At 38.1% G+C, this 19472-nt stretch overlaps 1 protein-coding gene across 1 annotated transcript in view; it reads right to left on the reverse strand.

Moving 5' to 3' along the window:
* The window catches only part of st18 (ST18 C2H2C-type zinc finger transcription factor), a 139156-nt gene that overhangs the window by 25999 nt on the left and 93685 nt on the right, over nucleotides 1-19472 (reverse strand). Inside the window, exons 9-17 of the mRNA XM_063041769.1 lie at nucleotides 19205-19407; nucleotides 15036-15272; nucleotides 13567-13673; nucleotides 10859-10921; nucleotides 7211-7279; nucleotides 4953-5015; nucleotides 4779-4862; nucleotides 3548-3769; nucleotides 2430-2521 (exon numbers count right to left, since the gene is read on the reverse strand). Coding sequence (XP_062897839.1) covers nucleotides 2430-2521; nucleotides 3548-3769; nucleotides 4779-4862; nucleotides 4953-5015; nucleotides 7211-7279; nucleotides 10859-10921; nucleotides 13567-13673; nucleotides 15036-15272; nucleotides 19205-19407 — 1140 coding nt within the window. The remainder of the gene's footprint in view (nucleotides 1-2429; nucleotides 2522-3547; nucleotides 3770-4778; nucleotides 4863-4952; nucleotides 5016-7210; nucleotides 7280-10858; nucleotides 10922-13566; nucleotides 13674-15035; nucleotides 15273-19204; nucleotides 19408-19472) is intronic.

Raw genomic sequence — 19472 nt, forward strand, 5'->3', positions numbered from 1 at the left:
CTGGCATAGTTCCTTAGGACCGGAAAATTGCAAATTTCACTCCACACTTTATGAAGGGAGGAATGGAAAAGAAAAGAAATTATAGATCAGTTTGCCTACCCTCAGTAGCTGGGAAAGTGTTGGAGTCCATTATTAAGGATGAGGTTTCGGGATACTGGACATTAATGATAAAATCAGTCAAAGTCAACTTGGTTTCAATCTTGCCTGAAAAATCTGTTAGAGTTCTTCGAGGAAGTAACAAGCAGCGTGGACAAAGGAGAGGCAGTGAATGCCTTTTACTTGGATTTTCTGAAGGCATTTGATAAGGTGCCACACATGAGGCTGCTTAACAAGATAAAATACCATGATATTACAGGAAATATACTGGCTCGATAGAGAAATGGCTGACAGGCAGGAGGCAGTGAGTGGGAATAAAAGGGGCCCTTTCTGGTTGGCTGCCAGTGATTAGTGATTTTCCTCAGGGGTCAGTATTGGGACTATTACTTTTCACATTGTTTGTCAATGATTTAGACAACAGAATTGATGGCTTCGTGGCAAAGTTTACAGATGATACGAAGATAGGTGGAGGGGTAGGTACTGCTGAGGAAACAATGCGATTGCAGAAGGACTTAGACAGATTGGAAGAATGGGCAAAAAAGTGGCAGATGGAAAAGGTGCAAAAATGCAGACTATTATCTAAATGGAGAAAATTCAAACATCAGAGGTGCAAAAGGACTTAGGAGTCCTTGTGCAAGACTCTCAAAAGGTTAGAGTCTGTGGTAAAGAAGGCAAATGCAATGTTGGCATTCATTTCAATAGGAATAGAATATAAAAAAAGGAGATAATGCTGAGGCTTTTAAAGATACTAGTCAGGCCGTACTTGGGATATTGTCAACAGTTTTGGGTGCCATATCTCAGAAAGAATGTGTTGTCTTTGGAAAGAGTCCAGAGGAAGTTCACGAGGATGATTCTAGGAATGAAGGGGTTAACATATGAGGAGTGTTTGGCAGCTTTGGGCTTCTACTCACTGTAATTTAGAAGAATGTGTGGGGATCTCATTAAAGTCCACCGAGTGTTGAAAGGACTAAATAGGGTGGATGTGGAGAGGATGTTTCCTATGGTGGGAGTACCCGTTCTGGAGGGCACAGCCTTAAAACTGAAGGGTGACCCTTTAGAACAGAAGTAAGGAGAAGAGTAGTGAATCTATGGAATGCACTGCCATATACAGCTGTGGAGGCCAAGGCTATATTTAAAGCGAAAATTGATCGTTTCCTGATCAGTCAGGGCATCAAAAGTTATGGCGAGAAGGCAGGTGTATGGGGTTGAGTGGGATCCAGTATCAGCCATGATGGAATGGCAGTTCAGACTTGATGGGCTGAATGGCCTAATTCTACTCTCATTTCTTATGGTCTTATTACCCAACACCGTATTATGGGGGAGGAAAACAGCGTAAAGAATCAAGGATGATACAATCGCTCAGCGTCTGTGTGGAATTTGCATGTTCTATTTGTGACCATGTGGGCTTCACCAGCTGTTCCAATTTTCTTCCACATCCCAGAATATGTGCAGGGTGGTTAGGTAATTCCTGTGAATATGTGACAAAAAGTAGAATTTGGGGTAAGTTTGTGGATTTGGGATAAGTAGTCTTTGTATTGTTTCATATAGCACCATGGTCCCGAAAAACGTTGTCTCCTTTTTACTGTGTACTGTACCAGCAGTTATGGTCGCAATGACAATAAAAAGTGACTTGACTTGACTTGATTGGACTCCATAGTTCATGTTACGATGTGTTTCTGGTTTCTGGTCACTCCTTTTTTGCTTCTGTTATTTCGGGCGACTTTGTTCAGGGTAGCTTGCAGGTAATGAACTGGATATGCCTGGTTGTTCTGGTTTTGTGTTTTATATTCAGTGTTTTTTGCTCATTTTATTTTGTTGCCATTTGAGCGATTTGTTTTTATTGAGTGGTAAGGGTTTGATGATTTTCTTTGTTTCATGGCTGTCTGTGGGGAAGATAAATCTCTACAGATGTACACTGCACACATTCTTTGATAGTAAATATACTTTGAATCTTTGAAGTTGATGGGAATGTGGGGAGGTTGAAATGGGAGAAGTATACAATTAGTGTAAATGGATGTTTGATGGTTGACATAGATGAGGTAGGTCAAAAGGCTTATTTCCATGCTACGTGACTCCATATGATGGCAAAGCCAATTGAGGCAAGAATTAATAATAACTTTCAATAAAATATAAAAGTGCAGCAAAATTCAATAAGCAAATTTTATCCCACAGGATTTACCCACAGGAAGTTGCAAAACAGAGATAATTTATTTGTTAAAGTTCTAGATTGCAATAGGACCCAATGTATGTAAACAGTATGAAGAAGGAATTAATCTAATATAAACAAACTGATTTGAATTGTATTATTGTATGTCATTTGATTGTGTTCTTACCGCTACTTGCCCTGAGCTTGATGGTCATCATTTCATCACACGAGAGTTTGCTTCTCTTCATTGCTAGGGAAGCTCGGGGGCAACCTGACAAACTGGAAATATAAAAATATGATAAGAATAAGCATTTTCTATCCATATTTCATGAAGCAAATTTAGTTTGGGGTAGCAACTTAAAGAAGGTGTGTAAAATGTCTGTTGAAGTGCTGAGCCCTGAGGTACAGATACACAGGTAACTTTGAATCAAGCAGGGGTTTCAACAAAACACACATGCTTTTTAATCAGAAGGTGCCAATGATGCCAAATATAAATCCATTTAAAGTGACTTCAAGCTAGAAATTACTATTCAGATAAACAAATGTAAATTGGTTGATGCAACTGGACGATATTCCGTTTTATTGTGGCTTGATGGATTGAAATACAGTAAGAATGTCATAGAAACACATTAAGGATTCACCTATTATCAGCATCAGTGATTTCTATTCTGTTATTACAGAATGAAGAAAAAGTCAGGAAAATTTATAAACATAAGAGATTCTGCAGATGCTGGAAAATCAGAGCAACACACAAAAAGGGCTGGAGTAACTCAGTAAATGAGGCAGCATCTGTGGAGGTTTTCATGCTGAGCCCTTTCAACAGGACTCAAGGAGAAAAGTATATTTTAGTTCATCTAAAATGGACCATGTTTTTGGCTAATTTATTTAAGCAAACAGGTTAAAATAAGTATTTAATAAAGGTAAATGAAGGATTTAACATGTGAATACAATGTATTCACAAGAAAATAATATTAGTCATAAAACATATCTCCTTTTGGATTATAATAGTTTACCTCTTGTTATCATTGTCCTCTTTCCATTTGATCTGTATTTTAACACATATCTTAGATGCTAAACAAATAAAATGTGTTATTTAAAAAAATGTGGTCATTGGTAACAATATTATAAACGACAATCAATTTTTTGAAAGTTGAAGGAGCTGGGCTCAGTTAGTTTAGCTGATAGTGTACAGCATAGTAAAGTGCAGGACAAATCCTTCAGTCTGGGTTCTTACATTACTAATATGGTTATAATGTTAGAGAATTTGTATTACAGTGGCAAGTAGAAGGATGCCCCTATACTAACCTTCTGTGGGTGACAAAACTGCCATTAATGTGACCAGATCCATCACAGCCAGGTGTGGGGCAAGTTGTACCTTCTGCTTTGCCAGATTTCCATGGAAATTGGGGTCCATTCAATGAAGCCTCCTTTTGTCTTTTTGCAGCTAAGGGGCACCCTGATGCACTCCGATGTGATGAGTATTTGCCAGATATGTGACCCTGCCCATCACAACCTATCACTGGACACCTTAGACAGACAAAAACACAGTGTGGTAAACCATATTATCAATGAACACTTCAACAACATAGTCAGGTCACGTTCAGAAACTCATTCTCCTTTTTGTGATAGATATGGTTTAAATAACATTGTACTAAATGTTAAGTTGCCATGGAACACTTTGTATGTATTGCTAATAGGTGCAAGAGAAATAATCACATATAATTGAATTTTAGACTGCCAAGAACACATGGCACATTCATTTCATTCATTGCCAAATCTGTCTCAAACACAGCTCGACTTACCATGCCATACTGTCACAGCCAAAACCGTCTGCTGCTTCACAATCATACAGGAGCATAAAGCCACATTGGCCTCCATTTCTACACAAGGTACCACTCCTCATTCTCTATCTTCATCTTTGATAGCAGCTCTGAAGGGACTATAGAATTCCTTGGTGATGAAATTGCACTTTGCTGCTTGTATTTTCAGATTGGGATGTCAAGAGGTTAAATTAAAAGGCTGGCCTATCACAGCTGAGTCCGTCAGGACAGGTGTTGGAGGCAACCCTCTAGGCGGAACTTGAATTTTTCTCCCTGTAGTCAATGTTGCTTTTCCCCAGGTGTTCCAATTTCCTCTCAAATCTCAAAGATGTGTTGTTTGTTAGATTAATTAGCTGCTGTAAATTAGCCCTAATGGATGTGGAAGTTAAGGTGGGACGATCGGAGGGTCAGTAAAAGCTATATGTGAGAGGAAAGCACAGGGGAATATTTCAGGAATTGGAAGGGTGGGGGGTTGATCTGAAGGCTATATTCCAGGCTTGATTAGTCTAATGGCCTCTTTCTATGCTGTAAGACTATATGAACATTCAAAACCTACAGACACAAATGGAAGAACGTCCACTGAATTAATATGAACTAGCAAGATCATTTATGCAATGCCTAAAGTTTACAAATTTTACATCACTATATACTGTATAAAAAAAGTCATTACCTAGGGGAAGAATTTTTAAATAACAGTGTGTAGCCTTTCATCCTACCTCACTAACTCTGAGTCTTCTTTGTCATCATTGCTGGGTGTTAGCTTAATTCCACCTTTCTTAGCTCTTGGGCATCCAGAAAGGCTAGAAGATAAAATTGGTCATAAACTCAGAATGAAGTAACAGGCCTTTAAATTACTACCTTGGTTTCTTTCAGCTTATTACCAAACTCACCTTCTGTGTGAAGCATAGTTTCCAGTCACGTGGCCAGAGCCATCACAACCAGGCGTTGGACACCTCATGTAATAAAGGAAAAATATGTTGAGAAAACTGTACTGTGCAATACACTTAATCTGATTTTTCGTGAATTTGTTGGTTGCCATCTAACAACAAAGGATCTTCCGGTGAACTACTAAAATCATAGCAAACCACCGTCAATAGTGGGCAAATCACATTTAGAACCACAGAACACTACAGCACAGAAAACAGGCCATTCGTCCCCTCTAGTCTGTGCCAAAATAGTATTCTGCTAGTCCCATTGACCTGCTTCCAGTCCATAACCCTCCAGACCTCTCCCATCCATGTACCTGTCCAATTTATTCTTAAAACTTAAGAGTGAGCCCACATTTACCATGTCAGATAGCAGCTTGTTCCACTCTCTGAGTGAAGTTCCCCCTAATGTTCCCCCTAAACCTTTCCCCTTTCACCCTAAAGCCATGCCCTCTCATATTTATCTCTCCTAATCTAAGTGGAAAGCGCGTATTCACATTTACTCCATGCTCCTCGTAATTTTGTAAACCTCTGTCAAATCTCCTCTCATTCTTCTACGCTCCAAGGAATAAAGTCCTAACCTGTTCAATCTTTCCCTGTAACTCAACTCCTGAACACCTGGCAACATCCTAGTTAATCTTCTCTGCACTCTTTCAATCTTACTGATATCCTTCCTATAGTTAGGTGACCAGAACTGTACACAATACTCCAAATTTGTCCTCACCAATGTCTTATACAACCTCCAATCATATGGACTTTTCCTCAACAAAGAGAAGCCAAATTAGAAATTAGTGTAAATTGTTGCATAGCCTGCTTTCAGCTGGCCTTGAAGAAACCTGCAGCTCTGGTACATTTTGCACAGCTGTCACCTCAATGCCAAACTCTAGAGTTGGCAATCTTGCTAAATTGTCCTGGGGACTCCAGGAATTAGTGATTAATTTTCTAGGTAGCGCTGCAAGCAATGTGGAAGAAAATGCATGAGGATGTTTCAAGGAACTGTGTTTACTTTATTTCATTACGATATTTTGCCAATTAGGAACAGCAATACTAGACTTGAAAATTAAGGCTATTTTACAGGATGGAGGAATTGGAAATGGCGATTATAGTAAGAACCAGGAATACAGTCACCATAGATGGCATCACTATTAAACACAAAAATATTATTCGTATCTTGAAAACATACCTCCTTAGATTTTCAATAAAGGTTTTACATTAGAGAGAACTAATGTCTAGGCATAGTCTGAAAGATATTTTCTTTGTTGCTAATTGTTAACTAAATTATATCATAATGTAATGTAAAGCTTTTTTTCTACTTATGTGAAAAATTCATACCACTCCACCAATCACATAGAGATCTATGACTGCAAGTTTGATTGGTATCTGATGCAGCTACCTGTTGAGTTATGATAGGTTGTAAGCTGATATATCACAACCTGAACCAACAAAGCAAGCGGCATCCGTAGTGAGACATGTTTCTGGTGACAGGTTTTCAACCAAAAGCATTACTCCTACAGTCCATGTTTCACTGATGTCATCTAATCTGATGGATACTTTGAACAATTTCTCCTCCTACTCTTGTTTACTGTTATAAAAAAAGCACAGTCTGATCTTAGGTTAATTTTCACTCGTTTGTCTTCTTTCACTGTGATTAATTAACTCTACATTGTACCATAACTTCCCAGAAATCTTGGCAAGGTTACAAATATTAAATGTACAGAAATGTAGACAACCAGGCACTTGCGGATTCTTAATGTAACATGTTCTTATACCACTGATGTGGATAACAAAATACATTCTCAATAGAGCAGTTTATTTCATCAACAGTTCCCCTGAAATGAGTAACCTGTAGTGGGATATACTGTTCGAAGCTCACAAGTCTCCATTGTGCACAACTCCAGGCAAATCGGTAATGAAGATTCTGAAACTGAATCTGATCCCATCATTTTTCCAGATGCAGCACATACAACAAAAGCATCACTCACAAGTAACCAGGTACTAACCTGGCTAATATTCTCCCTCCATAGAGGATGGGAACAAAACCAATGAATTGTTGTCCCATCTAAGTCTAAATGGCTCAACTTCTGGTGAAGTCCAGAGCAGAGGAATTATTCTTCAAACACTCTTGGTTACAAATGATTGAAGAATACTGCCTTCCAATCATTCAAGACTGCCATTGAAAATAGTAATGGAAAAATACCAGAAATTTATACAAATGAGCATACTTCAGTTCCTGGGAGCTTGCTGCCATTAGACTCTTGAGACTTTTGTCAGCCAAAGGACAACCAGATACACTGCAAGAGAAAGAAAATATTTAATTATTCTATCTCTCTTATACTACTACAAATATAAAAACAAGAAAAAATATATGATAGAGGAATACAATACTTTTACCTGCCACCAATGAACCATGCTTTCAGATTCTCACTATCCAATCAGATAACTGGATATTAGGTTTTCCTTATTTCATTGGATATATAAATTTTATACAGTAGATCCAATCAAAAAGTTGCCACAGAGTGCATATCATAAGAATATACAGCATTATTTAACTTCCTTAAATATTTTAGGTTTAAATTTTAAAAGAAAGTAAAATTAAAATATTAAATCAAAGGAAAAAGATACATTTTGAAATTTCTGAGTGTAATGTAATTTTGTGCTGTGGGGAAGGGCAAATTTGCAATATTAAAAACAATCAGTGGCTACTTTATTGGGTACCTCCTGTACCTAATAAATTGGTGAATAAGTGTATGTTCATGGTCTTCTTCTGCTTAGTCCATCTACTTCAAAGTTCAATATGTTGTGCATTTAGAGATGCTTTGCTGCTCATGACTATTGGAACGTGTAGTTATTTGAGTTTCTGTTGCCCTCCTTTCAGCTTGAATCAATTTGGCCATTCTCCTCTGACCTCTCTCATTGACAGAGTGTTTTTTGCCCACAGAACTGCAGCTCACTGGATGGTTTTTTTTGTTTGCTTTTTTGCTCCATTCACAGTAAACTCTAGAGACCATGCGTGAAAATCCAGGAGATCAGCAGGTTCTGAATGACACAAATCACTCCATCTGGCACCAACAATCATTCTACCGAATGGCATAAAAGCATGCAGACACAGTCAAGCAGTTTAGATCATATTTCTTCCCCATCTTGGTGTTTGTTCTAAACAACATCTAAACCTCTTGAACATTTCTGCATACTTTTATGCATTGAGATGCTGCCACATAATTGGCTGATTAGATATCTGTATTAAAACCAGGTGTACGGGTGTACCGAGAAAGTAGCTACTGAGTGGGTACTGGAAGTTAGGCAGTTCCACTTTCACCAGAACAATCAGTACTGTTTGTCAATCCTACATAAATTTTACTTTTCCTATAACCAAATATATATGTAAAGATATCACATAATAAATAATCAGAAGAATATCATCTGCTTTTCTTTTTTTTACTAGTGGGGCAATAAGATCAAGAACCCTGGATTTCTTCATATTTTTGTCCGGTTTGCTTAGAAGTAGCTCAGGGTTAATGCCTTTGCCTTAGAGTCATCATTATGAGACTTTGGAGGGAGACATTTGTCTTCAGTTCTTTGGCTAGACCTGCATGAATTGAAGCAGCAATGAGTTGTATTCTGTTATTTTAAATCCCATTGATTTCTATATTAAATATACACATTTGATATAAGAAAAAGCAGATTTCTGCCCTTACCTTTTGTTTTGATAATCATGGAGTCATAGGATCATGTGAGGGGATAAAAATAAAACACTATCTGACTTTTCCCTTCAGACAAAAACTGAAAATCACAAACATGCTACATAGAGTCATACCGTCAATGGACATTCGGCCCATCTAGTCCATGCGGAACTATTAATTTGCCTAGTCCCCTCGACCTGCACCCAGACCATAGCTCTTCATACCCCTCCCATCCATGTACCTATTCTCATTTCTCTCAATTATTGAGATTGACCCACATCCACTATTTCCGTTGGTAGCTCATTCCACACTCTCACCACCATCTGAGTGAAAAAGTTTTCCCTTAAACATTTCACATTTCGCCTTTTAACCCATAACTTCCAGTTCTAGTCTCAAAAAACCCCTGTGGTAAAAGCCAGCTCCTTCCTATCTATATCTGCTATGCACCTCCTTCTTTTCAATATCTCTTGAAAACCAAAGTTCCCTATATCTTTTTACCCTTGTTTTTTATTCTGACAGGAACACACAAACTTTATACTCTCAAAATTTCACTTTTGAAGACCCCCCACTTACCAAATACACCTTTGTCAGAAAGCAAATTGCCCTAATCCACACTTGTTGGATCTTTTCTGATATCATTAAAGTTGGGCCTTCTCCAATTTTGAATCTCGTCCCAAGGACCAGACTTAGCCTTCCCCATAATTATATTAAAATTAATGGCAGTATGATTACTAGATGCATAGTGTTCCCACTACAAACTTCTGTCACCTGCACTGTCTTATTCCCTAAAAGGAGATCTCATATCACAGCTCTGTAGTTGGGACATCTGTATATTCATTAAGGAAACTTTCCAGAGCATATTTGACAAACTCTATCTCATCCAGCCCTTTTACAACATGGGAATCCCGGTTAATATGTGTAAAGTTAAATTCACATATTGTAACAACATATGTTTTCTTCCAACAATTTCTTGCAACAATCTGCGATCTTTCTGCAAATTTGCTCCTCAATCCCACTGACTGTGGTTTATAATAGAATCCCATTAACATGGTCACACTTTTTGATTCCTTTATAGCCCCAGTAGATGAGCTTTCCAGCCTTGTGCACTGCTATGTCATTCTCCCTGATTGGTGTTGCCACCCGTCCCCCGTTAATCCCTCTTGCTATATCACATCTAAAATAAGGGAACCCCGGTACATTGAGCTGCCAGCCCTCCTCCTCCCACAATCAGGTTTCACCAATGGCTGCAGTGTCATAAATCTACATGCTGATCCATGCCCTAAGCTTATCTGCCTTTCCTATAATACTTACATTGAAATATACACTATACAACTCAGAACATTAGTTCCACCACGCTCAACCTTTTGATTCCTGTCTTTGTATGTAGGCTTAACAATATCTTTCCCCACAAACACTCCAGTATTTGCTCTGGCACTCTGGTTCCCAGATATCTATATAGTGTGTTCAGTTGAATGAGCAGAGCAAGCAGTTTAGTTATCTTAAGGACAAATACACAGCTACAAGGGAGGGGTGTTTAATTTAGCTACCAACTGCAGGCCACGTTTCTGCTTTTAACTGATACTGTTGCCGTCAGATTGCATAATGAGAAATTATGCTTATTTGTGTAATATTTTTGCAACGTAATTTAGGCTGTAGTTAACCACACTACTGACTGAGAGCAGTAGCAGCAGAAAACAAGAGAAAGCAAGTTGTAAACTTGCACTTTGTTCATCAGTACCACAGCTTAGAACCACATATACTGTATACAAGCATATCTGAACTGCACTCCTGCCCAATAAATATGAGCATGTTCACTTTCTTAAAACTGAAACAAAAATATGCAGTAACTTTACATAAGTTCTAGGAAATACAAATGAACTTGCGGACATTTGCAGGAGTTTAAGACTCGATACTGCAAGTATAAGACTATTTTTGCTTCCTTGCAGATGGGAACCTCCATTTGCAACTTGAGCACAGCCAACTGATTACCAAACCTAACACACTTATATAGGTGAAAGGATTACAGTGCAAATTAGTGAATCCTATCATTTTAATAAACCAAATACAGGGTAAAAGTCAATATATAACAATGCTATTATGATAAAACCTGTTTAGGTAGCAGGGGGTTTTACTCTATTAACTCGATATCTTTCATGGGTGGTGAATATGAAGATAAGTGTTTTCACGTACCTGCGATGTGATGCATAATTTCCAGTTACGTGGCCACTACCATCACATCCTGGTGTAGGGCAACTACAAAACGCAAGCATGAACATAATGTCAGATCAGCAATACCTGCAACAGTAAGATGGGCTTTAACATGTCATTTACAGTTTCAGAACATTGAAAAGCACACTTAACTGAAGACATAGGTGCCAATTTGTTAATGAAATGATGGTGAACATAAATTAGTTCCAGAATTGAAGTGGAATTTAAGTTAAATGATCTGTATATTAAATACATGTTGATTTCAGAATTCTCTGCAATTCCTCCTGTGAAACCACAACCAAAGTCCTGATTTAACTGGATTTCAATGACATCATGTTGAAACTGTAGCATTGTAGATCTGAGTTAGAAACTTTTACAAAACCTTTCTGCCAATTATTTGGTGTGCATACATGCTCACGACATAATTCAAATTACTTTAGCATTCTTTTTGAAGTTTCTTCCAAATTCTCCCAATTAACTCCCAGGACATATGGACAAAATAGGTTTTTTAGAATGTTATAGGTTGTTGAAGTGAAAAGAGAAATTGACATACTGTATATGTATGTTATTTTCCTTGAGATGGCTAGAGAATTTGAGATGTCATATTAACATTGAGGTTATAAGTGTTATAAGTGAAGAATTAACAGAACAAAAGTTCTAATGGTAGATGGATAAAAATGAAGAACTGATGGTCTTTAAATTCAGCTTTATGAAAATGTTTTATGTATTCTGAGACTGAATTGAGTTGGAGGATTAACAAACTCAGCAGGTCGAGCAGCATTTGTGGGAAGAAAGAAATTGTCAAAGTTTTGGGTGAAAATCCTGCATTAAGACCTGATGCAAGATTCTGACCTAAAGCACTGCTCAATTTGTTGAATTCCCCCAGCAGATTGTTACTCCAGATTCCAGCATCTGCAGTCTTTTGTGTCTTAATTGGTTTGTGGGATGGATTGGTGAATGCTGTTGAGTACGTCAGCCATGAAATATAACTATGGATCACAAGCACCCATCGAACATTTGAAGCCCATCACGCATACATTGGTAACGGCAATCGTAGTACACAACACATTTGATATCACTACTGCAACAACAGAGAGCAAATAAGGGACAAGCAGGCACCAAGCATTAATACAAGTGCAGAGTCAAAAAGGTACATTTATAAAATGGGGTTTTACCAGTGTACAGTAATTGTTGGGGAATCCATGAAAAAAGACACTAGCAGTTTCACCTCCAATGTAACAAACAGGTCAAATTTCAGTTCATTATTCAGATGAGACAATCTACTTATTTTCTAAGAGAGTTGTTTGGGATTCAAGAGCTTTGATTATCTTTCTGGTTGACTTTTTCTGACTCCATGAGTTCCAATGCAGCATAGAATTGCTAGACCTCTGCTCACTTCCTAGTAATGCTCATGACAGTGCTTGCAAAGCACCACACTTCCAGATGAGACAGGATACTGTGCACGCTTGGCTTGTTTGTAGATCAGGCATAACTGAAGACAATATGTGCAGTCAACGTGTACAACAGTGCAAAAGGCCAATGACCTGCAATGCCTATGCACATTATGCTCACTTGCATTAAAGTAACTCTCCAACAGGCCCGGACAAAACCCTCATGGAACCTCCTCTGTGTATCTCAGTGGAAGGTAGAAGTTAGAGGATAATATTACAGTATTATTAAAACTATAAGCTTAAAGGTTCAGCTAATGTCCAGATTCAAATTTTAGAGATTTATGAAAATTATTCCAGTGATGAGGGATTATACCTACTTGGAAAAATTAGGAAAAGCTGATATTGTTCTCTTTGGAACGACAGAGCTTGATAGCATTTTTAAGATCATGAAGAGTGTAGGTAGAGTAGGATAAGGTATAATATCACTGACATATGTTGTGAAATTTGTTGTTCTGAGGCAGCAGTAGAGTGCGATGCATAAAATATACTACTAATTGTAATAAGCAATATATATATAGTGTAAAAAGAGAGCAAAATTATGGTGAGGTAGATTTCTTATCTGTTCTGAAATCTGATGGCAGAGGGGATGAAGCTGTTCCTAAAACGTTAAGCATGTGTCTTCAGACTCTTGAACCTTCTCTTTGATGGTAGTAATGAGAAGAGTATACAGTATATCCTGAGTGGTGAGGGCTCCTATTGATGGATGCCACCTTTTTGAGGCATCACCTTTTAAAGATACTGTATCCTCAATGGCAGCTAGACGAATGCCCATGATGGAACTGGCTGAGTTTACAACCCTCTGCAGATTTTTCTGATCCTGTGCAGTTGCACCTCCATACCAGGCAGTGATGCAACCAATTAGAATGCCATTAGATAGAGAGAAGCTGTTTCTACTGAGGGTGGGTTAAGAGCCAGGGGCATAGAGTAAGGCAGTAGGCAAATGAAGCAAAAATCACATAAGGCAAAATACTTTTACACAGTGAGTGATAGAGACTGGAATTTATTAGCAAGGCAATAACAGAGCCAGACTCATAATGTTGAGTTGCATAACTGTTAGTCAAAAAAAGAACTTGCAGGACTATGGGAAGAGAGAAGGGAAATGGAGCTAGCTGGATTGCACTCTCATGATTGCAAGCCTCATGGCTACCTTCCATGCTGCAAAAATCCTGAGTTTTTGTGATTTTATTAGCTTATTGCTGCATCATACAAATAGAGAATAAATGGTGCACTGCAACTCACGTAATTAGCTCCTTCTTTGAGTCTTTGTTTGGAACTTTGGACTGAGGACTAGGAATCGTAACCTCACCAGGATACCTCCTCTCTTCCTCTGGACCAATGTCTTCTTTCTGTAGGTATAATAAGTGAGACAACAAGGTGATGAAATGGTCTGGGTGTAGTTGGCCATTCCAGCACACAAAATGACATTCCATTCAGGGAAAACGTTGCTTTATGCTTCACGCACAAATCTACATACTTGATTGTAAAATCTGACAAAGAACAGCACAATTGGACCTCAATTTAAAATATATAAAGAAATATAAAATTATTAGTATAATTTCTTCAATGAAAACTTCTCAATTGGTGAGCTTCATGAATTAAAAGTCAACACTGATCAGTGAGACCATAGGCAGTTGAGAATTTTAAAAGTGCAGCTTTGCTAAACTGATGCCAAATGTCAGTGGCCACAAATGGAATGATAAACAGGGCATTCTGTCAGTTAAGGGACAGCATCAATCACATCATTGAAACACGGCATTAATTCACCCCTATGACTAACTCTCTAAGAATGAGCTTTTTTTCATAAAAGGTACAGAATTATTTTCTAATTCAATTCTAGTCAGTCAGATCTTCAAAAATAGCTGCCAATTATTCTTGCTTAAAAGATCCAGTTTAATCATTGTGGTGTCATTGAAAGACTAAAAAAAAAATCAAATGCAACCCATATGAAATTAGAAAGATGCCCTAGTCATGGTTTATTTCCCCAGGGCCATTGTTAGGTTTGTGGGTGGAATCTGTGTTTGGTATGAAGTTTTTAATACTAGAGGAAAATATTACTAAACCTCCAGTTGAAGCAATTGTAATTTGCAGTTCAAATTCGACAATGTTTTGTGTAATGTCAGGGAAATTGTGCCAAGGAAAGTGCAAGCAGTTGAAAACTCCAGGCCAACATAACACTATGTGTTATGTCTTAACACTAAGTCTTAACACAAAGCAGTCATGAATAGTACATGCTTCAAAGTGGGCAGATGATGGAAGAATGATACATCTCAGACTGCAACTAGACTTTCATGTTTATGTATGTTTGCTAATGCTACTAGTCAGCTTGTGTAAAATAATAGTAAATGCCAGTAGCCTTCCTATTATTTTTATAATAAATTGTGACCCCATAGACCACAACTTAATCTGTAATGTAAAGGTTTAAATCATGTATTTTAATGTAAAATTCAAGTGGAAAGTTGTGGTTGTAGAGAAATAATGAAAATGAATACATTGGAAGTAATGGATTGCAGGTGTGCTTTCCAGACTCGGACTTCTGTAACCTCTGCTCCGATGGAAACAATGGATAACAAAATCCCCACAAGAGCTTGCTTTCACAAATGATTCCATAATAAAATTAACAGTTAATCTACACCAGAGCACCTGGCAACAGCAACTCACAAGTCTACACAGACTTCATGAATTATCAGAGAGAAAGCCCTTTGAGTTACCTCTTTATCCTCTTCCTTTTGTATTTGTGCTTTAGTGTAGTTAACAGGTGCATCCCATCCTTCTTGTTCGCACAGTGCTTGGTAGTACTGAGGAGTTATCAAGATACTGTTTAGGTACGGTGGGGGAGATTCTGGTGTGGTTACTGCAGAACTGCAAGTGGTGACCTTGTCCCGGTTTCTATTTTTGTTCATGCTTAGGTCAAGAGTTCCATTTTCATCCACTTCTATATCTGTGTTCTGTATTAAGAAATTCCCATAACTATTATTATTTGTCATTGTATGTGATCAACAGTACTCTATTAAAGGGGGATCTACAGTGCTGTATTAGGGAGGTTACATTACTTTGATGATACATTTCAGAAGATCAATCAGCAATGTGGATATACAGTTTTCACATGTTCCTTTAAATGGAAATTTAATCCAGTGATTCAATAAAAAAAATTCATCATCTGTCAGAACTCAAAGTTTGCAAAAGAAAACCTCTGATCCTTCAACAGGGATTTGACAGTAACTATTTTTGTAGAAATTTGTGGCATTAAGACACTTCTTGACCTCATGACTAAGATGTAAAATTAATACAAAGAAAAAGATTTGCTTTTGGTTTTCAAAGCATGATTTGAGCAGACAGTTATTAAGCTTTACAATTAGTTTCTTTTTAGTTGGGTGGCATCTAAACTGTTTGCAATGTTACCATGTGAGACATTTGTCAGTCCTCTATCAAAATTCAGTCTGTTGTCCATAAGCATTAATTCATTTAAAATGACATAATTCCCAGATTCTAGTCAATGTTCTAATAAAATAATTATAAAAAATGAAATGGAATTGTCGATCTGCATCTTGTTGAGAATTTAAAGTGCGTCACTAGTGCAAATGTCTCCTAGTTTTGGCAAAAACATGCAATCATATAGTGCAAAAAAAGGCTCTTTGACCATGACAACTATCGAGTACCCTACTATACTAACCAATCTTCCACCACAATGGCCACATTAGCAATTTCAGTGCTTGTCGGATATCTAAGTGCTTTGAAAGTATCTGATTTCCTCACTTATTCAGGCAGTACATTCCAGATTCTAACCACCTTTTTAGTGAAAAATATTTTCTTACATCCTCTCTAGATTTTCCCCACCCCCAGTCCAACCACCGTCCCCACCCATCCTAAACCTATGGTGTTCAGTTTTAGAAGCTTCTGTTGCACAGAAACCTTTCCTAATAACTACCCAATTCATATCCCTCCAACGTTTTCTGGCATTGAGGCTCTTGACGAACTTTCATTGTCCTGTTCTCATGGATTAGATGCAGGTTGTACTGTAAATGTATTTTCAAATATTGATGAAAAATTTGTTTTCACTTTTCAAAGCATGAGAACAGAAACTTAGTAATTATAGTTTACAGTTAGATTCATTACTAAATTCTATACTTGTAAATTACTGTTGCGTCTGCATCACCGGTCTCCTCTGATCCAAGGAAAGTAAATCCAGCCTATTCAGTTGCTCCTCATAAGTGAAATGTTCCAGCTCATGTCACACGCTGGTGAATCTTCTCTGCACCCTCTTTGATGCAATTATAATCTTCCTGTAGTGTGCCAACCAGGACCCATATAACGGTATTACCAATGCTTTTTCACAACCCTCTGGTCTTAAATTCTATGCTGACATCTTCAGGGATCATTGGACCTTTACAAAAAGGTCTTTCTGTTTCTCAATGCTCCCTAAGGTCCCATGATGTGGTTGTATTTCTTGGAAACCATTCATATTGTGATTTCCTATAACACAAACCTCCTGTTCCCGTCACACCCCATGTTACAAACAGTGATGAGTGTCTATGGAATGTTTTTTCTCTCACATTAAGCCATTTTGCCAGTGATAGCAAAGTGACCCACTGCTATTATTTAACAGCTGATGAAAATATTAAACTTGGGGGGTGATCATGGCTCGATCAACATAAAATATTGTCAATTTTGATTTTTAGTCAGACAATATGGTGAGGCAATGAGATTTGGATAATATGGCACCGTATCAATTGGGATGGCATTCACAGCGGAGTCCTTCCTTTGCCAAACCATCTCCTGTTCAAGGACTTGTGAACAGATATCTCCGAGTGCAGCATAGGCACGTTCTTCATCTGTGAGGCATTTCTTCTGTTGTACATGGCTTATAGAGTAGTAAATGGTATAGGAAGTTGGATGCAGCATCCCAATTAACAATTAGCACCACACTAACTATTTAATATGGCTATAGAGGTGCCAACCAACCAAAATCCTGGAAGCCTTCCATTTTCATAGGTCACATATAGTAATCCAAATTTATAATTTCTATCAAGAAAGACAGAATTACAACTAAGTCTATGACAATGAGCAAGACTACTACATATCTACTAATCCTATTTGATTTGCCCTAAATTCCTATCAGTTCCCTTCCTGATCCTATCACTCACCTACAGACTAACCAAAAGTTCAGGATGTGGGAGGAAATCAGGAAACACTGTAGTCACAGGGAGAATGTGCAGACTCCACGTGATCAGGATCAAACCTGGGCTTGCAGAGCAGTGAGGAAGCCGCTGCACCAACATTGCAATCGTATGTCAGACATCACGTTGAACATAAGTTTTATTCATACTTAAAGAGAATGGAATTAATCTCAATAGCTGGAAGGTGAATGTTGGCATGATATGAAATTAATATGTCAAAATTCAAATGCTATTCTGCCATTTTTATTGTATGCTATTAAAGGAATTAGGCACATACATGTTGTTGCAGTCAGAAGAATTAAAGTAAAGGCATCCGTTAGTCTTGCGAGACCATGGATCTGCACCTGGAAAGTCTTCACTCTCCAGGGCGTAGGCCTGGGCAAGGTTGTGTGGAAGACCAGCAGTGGCCCATGCTGCAAGTCTCCCCTCTCCACGACACCAGTGTTGTCCAAGAGAAGGGCATTAGGACCCATACAGCTGGGCACCGGTGTCGTCGCAGAGCAATGTGTGATTAAGTGACTTGCTCAAGGACACAACACGTTGCCTTGGCTGGGGCTCGAACTCACGATCTTCAGGTCACTAGTCCAATGCCTTAACCACTTGGCCACGTGCCCACCAGAATTAAGCCATTCATTAAAATACGAATTGTGAGAATAACATGCTGTATAAATGTGTCAAAGATTCTTCTTTCAAGACAATCAATAGAAACATCCATTTTGAGAAATTCCAGCCTTCCACACATTCTTTTCTTTGCCTGGATGAACCATTATGTCTTAAAACCTTTTCAACTTTTTGCATGGAAAAATTCATGGCTGATGAACCAAATACAACCCATGAGATTTATAAGACATTTTCTAAGAATGTTTCATAAATGAAATTTCAGTAAGGTTGTAGTTTCAGATTCTAATTTTTTTTTCAAATTCCTACTTGAACTTCAGAATTCAAAGTTCAAAGTAAATTTATTATCAACCCTGAGATTAATTTTTTTATGGCTATACTCAATAAATCCAATAACCATAATAGAATCAATGAAAGATCACACCAACAGGGTGGACAACCTGTGTACAAAAGACAAAAAACTGTGCAGATACAAAAATAAAGAAAAAAGGAAATTATAATAATAATGATAATAATAAATAAATAAGCGATAAATATTAAGAGTGAGAAATGAGGAGTTCTTGCAAATGAGTCCATAGGTTATGGGAACAGATCAGTGATGGGCAAGGGAAGTTGAGTGAAGTTATCCCCTCTGGTTCAAGAGCCTAATGGTTGAGGAGTAAAAACTTTTCCTGAACCTAGTGGTTTTAGTCCTGAGGCCCCTGTACCTTCTTCATGATGGCAACAGTGAAACGAGAGAATGACCTGAGTGGTTGAGATCTTTGATGATAGACGTTGTCTTCCTGCGACAACGGTCCGTGTAGATGTGCTCAATGGTGGGGAGGGCTTTACTTGTGATGGACCCTCACCACTCAGTGCTCTCTTCTCAATGCTGCCATCAGGAAGAATTTAAGTTGCTGGTTATTTTGCTGGACACAAACAATCCAACAGCTCAAATTAATCATGCCAGTTCAATATGTATAAATGAAGAAACTGATATGAGAATTGCTATAACATTTGGAGTTCATTGCCTACTTCAACCATTTTCTCAGCGTACATGATTCATTGTTTGAATGTAACCCACTGTTTAAGATGAATTGTCTCACCTTAGCCGACAAATCCTGAGGCTTTGTGGAGAGGTTCTGCGGCATTTCTCTACAGCGAGTGGATAGGTTGAGGATAGCTGCAGCTGCTATATGAGTGGCTTCAGTATCGTGAGTATAAGTGTAGATACTGGAATGGCATGGACTTTGAACAGAGGCTCTAGGCAGTCGGCTGGAAGGAGTCACTGGACTTGTAAACTGTTTAGCTGGCAGTAGATACAGGTGAAATTTATGTTAACATTTATGCAGTAACTTGACTGCATTATACAAT

Source organism: Mobula hypostoma, chromosome 1 (genome assembly GCF_963921235.1).
Source record: "Mobula hypostoma chromosome 1, sMobHyp1.1, whole genome shotgun sequence".
NCBI classification, from domain to species: domain Eukaryota; kingdom Metazoa; phylum Chordata; class Chondrichthyes; order Myliobatiformes; family Myliobatidae; genus Mobula; species Mobula hypostoma.